Genomic DNA, 12,090 nt, shown 5'->3' with positions numbered 1-12,090 from the left:
TTAGTAACAGTTGTATTAATAAATCGCTCTGGATAATTGAAATTCATAGGTTGGCTGCATTTCTGGGCCCTAACTTTATTCGCGGAGGCATCGGTGAAGGCCTGATGGATTTTCGGAGTTACACATCTGTCTATACTCTCGCTATACAGGTACTCTAGCTGAGACGAGTTTTATTTGCTGAAGGATAGCGGTCAAGCAAATCAGTGGCGAGGTGTGAATTATCGATTATCGATGTTTCCCTGTTTAAAGCTATGGTAAAGAATCGATTATTAAATTGCTCGTCATCAGGGAGTCTACAAGTCCGGAATATCCGGGAAGTCCGGAAATAGTACTGATTTTTTAAGGGCGGTCCGGAAGTACTGAAAAAGTGCTAAAATTCCGCAAGGAGGTCCGGATTTTTTTTTCATTTTTTGTCACTTTTGTCACAATTTGAGCGAGAAATTCGAATTTTTGAAATTTTTCGAATTTTGTCAATGGAGGTACTGAAAAAGTACTGAATTTCTCTGTCGAGGAGGTACTGAATTTCTCTGGAATGTACTGAAAAAGTACTGTAACAGTACCGTAGGTAGGAAACGTGAAATTACTCTGTACAAAGATTTTCATTAAAATGAAACAAATTATTGAGATATTAGCCGATTTAGTTGAAGCGAAACTATGTCAATTCAGGCCATGCTTGACAATAAAACATTGTACAAAAGAGATGGTATAGTTGTTAGTTTACGACGATCAGCAACTAGGCTATTTACGTTTGGGACCAGGCATTTACCTTAAATTCTTAAATTTAATTGCTTGAAGAGTTTTAAAATTTCGGTGACTACTATTGGATCATCTGAGCTTAAATGATGGATGTTTTGAGGGAGGGAATTTTGAATTTTGATGCGTGTGGCATGACATGTTTATTTAAACATCATATACCTTTACATGGTGACAACAGGCCATTTTTAAATAAACACGTAATTCTCTTGGACACTGCTTCATTGTCAAGCATGACCTGAATTTACAAAGTTTTGCTTCCACTGAATCCGCTAAAATCTCAATATTTCGTTTTCTTTTCTTTCAATTATGAGGAGCTGAAACCCCAATAATTTTGATTTTCATTAACTGACAAACAGAATATCGACGGTGAAACAACCACACCACGTATCTAGTTTGCGGTGTATAAAAATCCTCGCTCGCATGTTATTTTTTTGAAGAAGCCCAGGTAGATATCATTCCTTGAAATTTTCACAGAGTTTTCTTCGCACGAAGAGGAAAAATCTCGGAAGTTTTCAAGAACTGACGTTGAGTCGTTTTCCACTAATAAAATAAAGTATAACAGGAAATCTGCAACGTCACAACCGAGGTACGTGGTCTGATAGTTTCTCTCTTGGTGTGCTCGTCTAAATTTCTTTTCAAATGGGAAAACGTAACAAGAAGCTTACGTGAAGAAAATGCATTTTTCGCAGGAGAAAATTCTCCCAAAATCAAGCTCCAATCAGTTCAAGGACTGCAATTCTTAGACAATCGGATGGTCATTGAAACAATGCGCTGTCTAAGTATGAAAGATATGATAGAAATTGCCTACTGATTTGCAGACAGAACCGCACTGTCGCTTTTCAAACCGCGACGCATTGACATTCACGTCACCGTGTCTCTATAAATTTAATCAATCCGTGGGTAGTTCGATAATGAATTGTGCGTTGTGTGTTAATGAGCCAATAATTTATGCCTGACAGACGCATGCGTGCGGTGAGGCCTTCGCGTAGGCCAAACCTGAAAAGAAACAAAAACTTTGACCTGATTTTCTACGATTGAAACGCTGTTTTACCCTTCGTGGCCGGTCAATTTTCGACGGTTTTTCTTTTAATTTTAATAGCCCATGCTAATGGTATGAATTGGCACTCCACAGAACATTTTCTATTACTATCATTTGACGCGCAACTGTTTCGACGTTTTGAAAACGTTCAAAATTAGAAGGAAAGATAGAAAATAGTGGATATGTACCGCTTTTGTCGAAATCAGTGGATTCATTCAGACTCTCTTCCTCTCCTGGTAAAGAACCAACATTAACGTAGGTTAAATCTAGCATTAAAACGTAGCATTCATGTCCAAAAAATAATCAGAATTTAGTTTTGTAAAAATGTCCTGAAACTTTTGCAAAAAAAAAACTAACCACCTCTAGAAAATTATTTCATCGTGCAATAAACTAAAATCAGCTTTGTACCTGATTTGATCCAAATACGCTATGTTGCCTATTAATTGTCCATCGTATACTAGAAAAACGCAGCGAGCTGATTATTGGCATTGATAGATAGACTAAAGGAGAGAATGATGGACTCACTAAGAGGTCCCTCGTGGATTACTGTTGGTTAGTCAATTACTTACCTCCTTTGCTCATTGCGACACCCGTTTCCACTAACAGGATCGCTCAATTTTTCTTACATGTTAGACCTTAAATTTTGAAATTATAACTTTTCCCGCCGTACGTCAAGCAGCTACTACGGTGCTGATACCTATGGGAGAATCTCGAGGTCTCAGCTTCTATGTAGTTTCCAACCGCACCTATAGATGGGGTTACCAATACGACTGCTGCGATCATTGCTAGTATGTGACGCAACTTTCTCCTGATTCTGTCCATGTCTGCAGATTAATATTTTCAGCAATTTTTGTACGTGCTTGATTTCATTGACTGGTTGATCACTTCAACATGTCCGAGCTTAATCGGTAAAACTATAGGAACATGCTCTATAGGAGAAAAGTAACACTTGATTTCCTCTAAGAAGTTTTCCCCGCAAAATCATATTCTTTCCGAGCCAAAACTTTCAGATATTTTTCAGAAAATAATCGTTGTTTCTAATTTTGGTCACATAAAATCATAGTTGTAGGCTATTTTTTGTAATTTTTGGCGCTGATTCATCCATTACTTTAAAAATAAAATAAAGAAATCAAGAAGGATTTCAGAGAGTTTCAGATCCGTAAGGTAAATAACTCGGGTTTTTGTCCAATGAAGATATGTATGGGTGTTGCTAGTTTCTGGTACCCATGGAATTGCCATAATGTTATCTTCAATTGCAATAAAACCAAATTATTTACCATTAAAAACTAAAGCCTCCTTGTTTTCAATACTTTTGTGGTCATGGATGAATTCAGCGCTAATAATCACAAAGAGATGACTTTTTATCATAATTTTTGGTCCACGCTCGTTCAAAAATTCAGAAAAACATCCGAGGCCGTCAATGAATTAGAAGGAAAAAAACTAAGAATCAAGTTATCTACCCTGAACATGGGCGCAATTACCACTAGGCCGAGGGAGCTCTTCCCCCTCCCAGAAATCTACTCGACTTCTCCCAAAAAATTTTCCTAAGAGACTTTGTGGAATAAGTTAGTAGCATAAGATAGTTTGGATAGTCTCGAAAAAAATGACCCTTTCGCGATGAAAAATATCGATATATAATTAGGATTTAGAATTTTTTTTCCGTGCCTTTCAAATGCATTTTTTAGTCCGTCTCTCTCTCTCTCTCTAGCTCAGATCGCATCTCGAATCCTCGAATTACAAAAATATATAGAACTGATATCTAATCTTATGCATCAAATGGAAAAGGTTTTTTAAAACAAAAAATGCCACGCTAGAATGATGCAGCATCGCAATGCACTAGGAAATCTGAAAAAGCACCTTCGGAGTATGCAACCTGGCACAAACTATTGCTCGGCATTGCAGCGGCCATAAATGAAGGCGTATCATACGTCCGTTTTCAGTGTAACAGGATCCTAGAGCTCCGGATTGAGCTCGTCAGGGTTCGCGGCGCTCTTTTGATTCATCTGCCTTCATAGCTGTGGCGTGGCATGCTTTGCGATGTATCGAATGATCTACCATTTAAACTTATGGAAAGGGATCGACAATCAGGGTGTTTGCAAATAATCGATTCTTTACATTAGCTTCAAATGGGGAAACATCCATAATCGATCATTCGCTCCTCGCCACTGCTTCATAGAGGCAGCCTGCGACTTGCATGTTCTCATCGCACGATTGATTTTTGCTAAATTATTCAAGCCTTTGTTTTGCAAGGTCTATTGGATTGACGAAGTATTCGCAATCAGCGAAAAACTCAGGAGGTCTGTTTGAAGCAACTTTCCGTTCTTGCGCTATCTTAAGGCAGATAGTTCGACAAAAACTTGCTATTTTTATGGAATTTTTGGATATGTAATGAATTTTACCATTCGTCAAGACGCGGAGATTCGAAAAGCAGAAAACAACGGGTAAAATTGGATTTAAATGAGTTGATTATTGAGCTGCTTCTTTGAATAAATCAAAGCTTTAAAGTGTAAACTTCCTATGTCCGTGCAGTCAATTTTCAGATTGAATTTTGAGATATCGGCTTAAAACTCTGTTCGATGCCCTGGTGAATAATTTGCGACAGTAATATTTTGTACTTGTGCCTTTTAGTGAGCATTTCTAATTCAACTCGAAAGTTCTCAGCCCCTGAATGGATACTGTATTATGATTTTTTCCTAAATTTACGATTGCTAAACTTCGAACAGCCGTAGCTCCGGTTCAGTTCAACGTATCGTTACGATTTAATTTTGGCCATTTTCGACATGTTCTACGTGTTCTGCTCTAAATTTTAATGAAAAATAAGAGACGCATTTCAATCAAAAAGAGCTAGGTGCATTGTGTCCTTGGCCATTGTATGCATGTGTTGTTGTGGGTCTGAGGGTTCGTGCTCAATGCAGATAGTTCCTTTTGATTTAAATACGTCCACATGGATGTCTTGTAAGCAGCTAAGAAGTTCCGTGTTTATGGCTACTTATTCTTTTTCTTTTCCTGTCCGGTCAACCTGAACGTGGTTGATCGACCAAATTTTTGGTTCAGTCGATTGAAACCGTAGTTTACTCTGAGACATCTGTGGATAAAAAAGTGCCCTGCTTAAACAATTCCCTCTTGTTTCTCTAAATGTCACCTAGAGGTTGCGACCTGCAATGGACCACTAGACAAGGTACAAACTTTTAAGCATTCTGACTCACGTTTCTCAATCAAAATTTCACGTATAACACGATTCTTGCATCGAAAATTACTGAAATTTACTCCTAAACAAGACATTTCATGTTTCTTGGCGCGTGAATTTAAACCTCCCGCTCATGAAAACTCAAGGGTCTGCGTGAGTCAAATCGCACACTAAACGTTACCGTGACAGTCCCTGCGATACGAAAATATAGTAGCCTCAACCATGACGCTTTGGCTCAGTTGTAGTAAAATGTTCACATTTTGGACAATAAAGGGTGGGAAAGAAACACTGCTCGATTGAGAAGCCTGCCGAAGCCCTTGTAAGGCGCATTTGACTCATGTGGGGCATTTAATTTCTTGTGACCGGGCAATTCAAATTTCCCGTGACCGATGTACAACGAAAACGTTAATATTTTAGTTAGGAGTTAATTGCAGTAATTTACGACGTGAGAACCATGTTCTTCGTGAAATTATTGTTCAGAAGCATGTAACAGAGTGCTTAAATTCGTACCGTGTCTAGTGGTCCATTAGCCAGAACAGTCACCATAATGCTATCCAGGATCGATTCCGATCGTTAGCGCTTAATTTTTAACGAGATTGCAAATTTTCAACCCAAAGATTTGGTCAATCAAGACCGAAAGAAAAACTGACCAAAGAATATCAACCGCGCGTTAAGGTTACTTCGTTCTCTTCTTCCCAAATGAACACAAAAACTCTGTCTCTATTAGCGGCTCTGGTGCTTGCACTAGAGCTGCTATTCCGGACGGTCCCAGCTGGGGAGTATCAATGCAGCATGTTACATTGTAGAGACCGCGCGTTGGTTGATGGGAATCGGCGCCATTTTCGGCTATGTTCCTTGTCATGACTTTATTTTATTGCATACTGTTTTATTGTTAGTCAATGCTATGTTGTGTATTGTATTTTTGGAATCATGGTGATACAGTCAACAATTCAAAACTTGTTTGTGCTTTTATCTCGTGATGGAAAAAATGTACTTTACGTTCAAAATTTGAAAATTTGAATTTTAAAGTTTTCGCGGTTAAGGAAGCTTTAACCACTGGGTTGGAGCTTCCTAGTCATATTACTTGATATCAGCTGATAGCAAACAAAGGTTACCAGGGAAACCGTAAACGTCTAACAACTATCGTGGCCATTGGGGCGATTATTGAAATGATATCGACTGTATGTCGCCGCTTACGACAGGACATAGCCCTATCTTAACTGTGTAATATATCGCAATTCGATATTGTTTTGATTTTTAAAAGGAGCAATTCATTCATACAGTTCCGATTAGTTTTGGCGAACGGGCCCTTAACCTACGGCACTCGGCTCATGGGAATTTTTTAACTTGTCCTGGACGGACTCGTCTGTAGCGCCTCGTTCTTCGTTGTGTGTGTGATTTCGTGAAGAAGTTTCTATGGCAATTTGCTTTTATTTGTGAGCTGTTTTTTCACGGGATTTTTGAATGTTCTGTACGAATAAATTCGGTGAGTACCTCATTTATCCCTCCTTAGTAAAATTATTTCAACTTTTCCTTCTCCCTCATTCTGGACCCACTCATGGGCTGATTATTTTCTCATTCTTGAAACTTTAGACTGGCAATTTCTATGCACAATCTATAGCTCATTAACCTATAGTTCAAGAGTTTCTCACTAGTGTCTTGCTCTTCTTTTTTATTTTTAAAGCCTCAATGTATTTATAGAATTTCAAAAATTTAGTTTTTGAGTTGACTTAAAAAATGTAGAAAATATAATGCTGTTTTAATTTTCATTTCAGGTAATGAGTCGACGCAGTCAAAGAATAATTCAGAGGTAAGAAATCTGCTTTTACTCAATATGTAAGTGTTAGTTGATATGCAAAATTGAGCAATGTTTTGGACATCTATACGTTTGATAAGACCATTTTAGGAGTTAATACTTTGAATACCTAATATTTAGTGGTGGCTTAATTTGTTAGTAACCAGAAGTTGTGTGGTCTTCTTGAACTGTAATTTGTTTTTCAATGTCCTGGGAAGTAACTGGATGATAATGTATCATTTTACTATCAGAAAATTTGTTTGCCAACTCTTAATGCGATGATAATAAGTAACAAGTTTGCAATGCTTTGCATTTATTATTTCAGTTCATGGCTATTGTTGTTTCACCTTATAACCAATTGTTTAATTTTCTTGTCATAATATGGCAACCAATAAAAAAATTTTAGCAGAAGCTTTATTAATCTACCTAAGAAACTCTCCATTTTTTGCTTGTTTCAGAGATACAGCTATAACCAAATGCAGAAACATTCCTGGTTTTGATGAATCCACCCCGATCCAAAACAATACTATATGCATTGAAACATCTGCACAATCGTATGACGCCGAGCCAAAGAAGGAAAAGAAAATAGAATCGAGTGAAACCTATGCACTGTAAGTAAAAATTTCAGTTAATTCTATTCTAGTTGCAACCTTGCGTTGTTATCAAGTTTATTGTGTGACTTTAGATGTTCCTCAGAAGGTGGTTTGATCATCTTAATTGCCCATTGGCGGCTTTCCAACTGGCAATACTGCAAATTAACAAAATTTCACCACTTAAAATGTTGTAGTTTGAGCATTAGTCTTGTGAAACAAAATTACACTTTCCAAAATCTCATTATGCATATTTGTTTTTTTACAGACGTGAGTATTATTAAGTTTACTATTATGTTTACTATGCGGCTGTAGGTGCCCCTTAAATTGTGGTTTAAGCATCTTAATTATCTATTGGCTGCTTTCCAACTGTTAATACTGCAAATTGACAAAGGAGGGGTATCGTTAAGGGCCTTTTTGGGCCTACCCTGAAATTCCTCAACTCTGCGTTTTTTTGGTCATTGAAGGTCTATATTTTACGGAATGCATAATGGTTTGGTCATTTCCGATCTATTTTGGGGTCTACCACTGGCCTAAACATGGGTCTGAAGGCCAATTTTGGCGAAAAATGCGGGTTTTTTCAGCATTCAACGCGCTATTGTAACCGATCCTTTCGGAGGACAAAAAATTCCTTCAAGTATGTTGTTCATTAGGGATGTAAGAGTGTCACTTTGGCCAATTTTCGTCGATGTTAAACTTTGCGCTCATAGTTAAAAAAAAACTTTTTAGAATTTTGTTCAACCCAAGTGGCATACATGTAGTAGAATTCCAATTTATTTTTAAAACAACCGATCTTATATTTTCCTCTACACAGGGTGAACGTTGCAAATGATATATCGAACAATGATTCTGATATTACGCATCCAGTAAATGAAGCAGAAAATTCATTCATCGAAAATCTTGAAACGCATCATTCGAACTCAAAGCCTAAAAAGAAGATAAAATCAAAGTCACGTGACTTATCGTAAGTACAAACCTGCAACTTTGTTTTTTATAAAAATAGGAATAATTTTAAATTAACTGTAAAGCTTGGAATAAGTATGCAATTTTTCCCTGCCAGGAAATGTGATAGTTTCAAGAATATACAATTTTTTTTCTCTTTTTTTTTATTTCAACAATGGGCAACCTTGACTTTTTGCCGATGGATTCGTTGGAACTCGGTTTCGGGTGTATCTGAATAGGAGGAAAACGATAAGCTGATAAAAAATACATAAAAGAACAGAAAATACATTCGGAATGCTGTAACCTTTGAGACAGGTACACACCTACATTAAATTGTGCCATGTCGAGGAATTATTTCTACCGGTTTTTGAAAAGAGTTGATCCGTTTCCAGCATTTGCGAACTGAATTAGTTAGTGCTACGGAGAAAACTATTTTCTCTTCGCTGCTACGACTCATTGCTCCGGAGAGAATTTTTTTCTTTTCGGAGCAATTATAGTCTTAGCAGTGGAGAGAAAATATTTTTCTCTTTGGCACTAACTAATTGCCATGGAAAGAAAACTTTCCTCTCCGGAGCAATTAGTCAGTGGCATTACGCAGCAATTAGGCATACGCATTTCGGAGCTTAGCGAGATTCGCAGGTCAAAAACCGAACGCGAGACTAAAAATAGGGGAGACGGCGCTATGCTTGGAGTATGTCTACAGTTTTGCAGGCGCTTTGCACGATCATTTTCTTCACAAAGTTCAATGTTTCGGAAATGTACTTCCGGTAGATGAGGTAGCTTTGTACTGATCCGGTTACAATAATGGAGAACTTTTAGCACTCATGGAAAGGCAATTTTCAAGGAACGACTATGAACACGCTCCTCATTCTAACTTGTCGTCGCTTGGCTGACATAAAGGCGTAACAACACTCCGCTTGCTACGGTTGCTTGGTTTCTCTCCGCTGCTACTGAGTGATTTGAGTGATTTTGCCGAAAATGCTGAAGTAAGTAAATTTGGGCATTTTTTTTCCTTCTTCAAACTCTGTGGAGAAGCACTTCTCCTCCAGTACATCTATTTTTTTACTTATCTCTCGCAAGGTACATTTACAGAAGGTGTGTTCCAGTATTAACAGTTCAGATTCGTGGTTTTTTTATTATAACGCTTATTTCGGAAAGCAATTATTACATTGTTCAATTCTACTGACTTTCAACACTCGATTATACTCCCGGCAAATTCTGCAGCAGCGTTTCAAATGTTGACTCTAATGCTTCCAACAGCCATCCGATGTCTAAGGGTTTATCCCTAGATTTAGGGATTTTCCGGAATTTCCAGGGATTTAGGGATTTTTCAGGAAATCTAGGGATTTTTTTTTGATGAGGTAAAGTTACCAAAAATCAACTTTTTAACCTCAATTCTAGCTTCGACAATCGAAAACATTTTTTCATCTATATTTTGTAGGCCTTTTTAATGGCAACACTATTTTCCCCGCAAATAAGCCGGAAATTAAAACGATTACGTCCTTCGATGTACTTGACATTCAACTGCATTCAACCTGTTAATAATAAGAAATCAACTAATATTCTTTCATTTTATTGGTCTGGATTAGCACTGCTTTCAGAGAGCGCCAAAATTCAAACGAGCCAATCAGATTTAAATATTGCAAATCGCTACATCGAATGACATCATGATTCTTCGTTAAAAATGGCGCTTTTTGCAAAATCTAGGGATTTTTTAAGTATATTTGAGCAAATCTGGGGATTTAGGGATTTTTAGCGAAATCTAGGCATTTTTTTTCTTCCCTGCTAGGGATTTAATAACGGAAGACTGGCTTCCAGTATCGTAGCGTTGATCGTCGCTGATGTCGAAATGGAACCTAATGCCGGACTTACTGTAACACCTCCATTCCTCAATTCCGGTGAGGAATACGTCTCTACCCTTAACTCAATATAAATATACAAATTGATAAGTGAGTGCTTTAGTCTCCTGAAAACAGAATTGCGAAACTTAAAATTGGAGAAAAATGATGAGTAAATGAAAAAATGGAACCAATTGATGGAAAAGTCGCATGCCATTCTGACACAAAATATGGCGTCTATCGAATCACCTTAACTAAATAAAATAACCAAATTTTCAACTCTCAAACTATCAACTATCAACTATCAAAATTCAAACCATCAAAATTTCCAACAATGACAAAAATGATTGTAATATACCTATAATGTAATGAAATATACACGCTCTAATCATTTAATTTGTATTACCTTTATGTTATGTACCTACATGTTATACTATTTTTATAATAAATTTTGCCAACATGCTTTTCAATTCAGTCTACAACATTTCATTCCGACGTGGCAATAATGATTTATAATGCCCCTAAACATTAAAATGAATTACAATAGTAATGCCGCATTATAATGTCGTATTATACATCGCAACGATTCATGTCCTACTGATTATTGATTATTGTAAGATGAATTCTGTTTTCTCTGATTGTATGTTTCATACGTGCGAAGCAAGTACGGGTCACTAGAAACGTGGTTCGTACGGGTGGCTGATGAAATTGATCTTCGAATACCTTTTGATGAGCTAGGGAAATGGAACCATCTGCATCTCATGGACAATAAATAGTTGCCGTAATTAAGGTCATCCCGTGATTAAGGTGCCGTGATTTAAGTCATAAATTCTTCATCTAATTCTTGATTCATCTCCAAAATGTCTGCTAAAGCTTTCATGCGCTTCTCCTTGTATGCATGAATGAGCAAATTGGGTATCGAACAAGCGGACACTTTTTGAAAATTTAGATGATTCTGGACAATATCGTACAGAAGTCCACGAGCTGCAGATAGAACCATTACCTCTAGCTCATCAAAAGTTATTCGAAGATCATTCAACAACCTCTTTGACAAGTTGCAAAAACTTTTCGTTAACAATAGTGTCACACGGTACTAGGAATATTTACTATTTAACGAACCTTATATTTCCCTGACTCAGTCCTAAATTATAGAAGTATGCGTTACTTTTCCAGCAATCCAAAAAAACAATTATACAAAAAACCAATACCTACACTTTCAGATATAAAAATGCAAATTTTTTGCAGCCTCGCTAAACGACTTATCAACCAGAGATTTTTTAGGAAGCGGACCTCCAAAGAGCTTTCAAAATTAAAAGTATACAACAAGTGATAATGCCATGTATTCGCCATATCAAAGCCCAATACACATTTATACACCGGCTACGTAAATCTGCTAAGTTACAAAACATGAATCGACAGTTGTCGGATTGTACATCAATGACAAAATGTGTCTAGGCCCTCATTCTTGACTACAACTACTGCCCCCAGAGCCGCTCTCCGACGCCAATGCGTTGGAGCTTCCTGCTTGTTTTTTACTGTGCGCGTGAAATTTTGATAAGAAAACGTGCTGCAGTGCTTAATTTCTTACTCTCTGCAGTGGCGGTCCATTGACCATCGTATGGACAGATAAACTGTCGTTTACTTTGAGAACCAGGGACCCGGCCTCGATCAAGTATTCTGCCGTGCTGAGGAAAAACGCCGTATGAACTTTCAGGCGTTGCCGAATTTCCTTCGATAAAACACGACTTTCCTGGCAAACTTATGAATATTATCCTTCCAATTTTTCAGATAATTTTAAACCCGATTTCAACTGAAGTCCCTAAAAATTTCAAGGAAAAATATTTATAACTTTCCTCAAAAATAAGCATTTTTTTGAAAGAAATATGGCAACTCTCGAATGTTCATACGGCGTTCTTCCTCAGCGCGGCAGTATTCGCAGCATC

At 37.4% G+C, this 12,090-nt stretch overlaps 2 protein-coding genes across 3 annotated transcripts in view; both read left to right on the top strand.

Annotated features, from left to right (window-relative positions):
• Positions 1–12,090, top strand: part of IP3K2 (Inositol 1,4,5-triphosphate kinase 2) — a 416,125-nt gene that overhangs the window by 87,297 nt on the left and 316,738 nt on the right. The window lies entirely within an intron of this gene.
• LOC140224184 (uncharacterized) lies at positions 5,707–9,248 on the top strand. Its single transcript, XM_072297693.1, has 4 exons — positions 5,707–6,468; positions 6,758–6,792; positions 7,236–7,388; positions 8,182–9,248. Exons 2-4 carry the CDS (start codon positions 6,761–6,763, stop codon positions 8,333–8,335), a joined length of 339 nt encoding a protein of 112 aa, XP_072153794.1. The 5' UTR covers positions 5,707–6,468; positions 6,758–6,760; the 3' UTR covers positions 8,336–9,248.

This window comes from Bemisia tabaci, chromosome 3 (assembly GCF_918797505.1).
Source record: "Bemisia tabaci chromosome 3, PGI_BMITA_v3".
Classification (NCBI taxonomy): domain Eukaryota; kingdom Metazoa; phylum Arthropoda; class Insecta; order Hemiptera; family Aleyrodidae; genus Bemisia; species Bemisia tabaci.
Note: the sequence above shows the minus strand (reverse complement) of the source record. Positions and strands in the feature narration are given on the sequence as shown.

Excerpts from the sequence above, each read along its gene's own strand:
- LOC140224184 (XM_072297693.1), top strand. The coding sequence starts at position 6,761 with ATGAGTCGACGCAGTCAAAGAATAATTCAGAG. Across the intron at positions 6,793-7,235 it reads AGTCAAAGAATAATTCAGAG|AGATACAGCTATAACCAAAT; the intron begins GTAAGAAATCTG and ends TGCTTGTTTCAG. Across the intron at positions 7,389-8,181 it reads TCGAGTGAAACCTATGCACT|GGTGAACGTTGCAAATGATA; the intron begins GTAAGTAAAAAT and ends TCCTCTACACAG.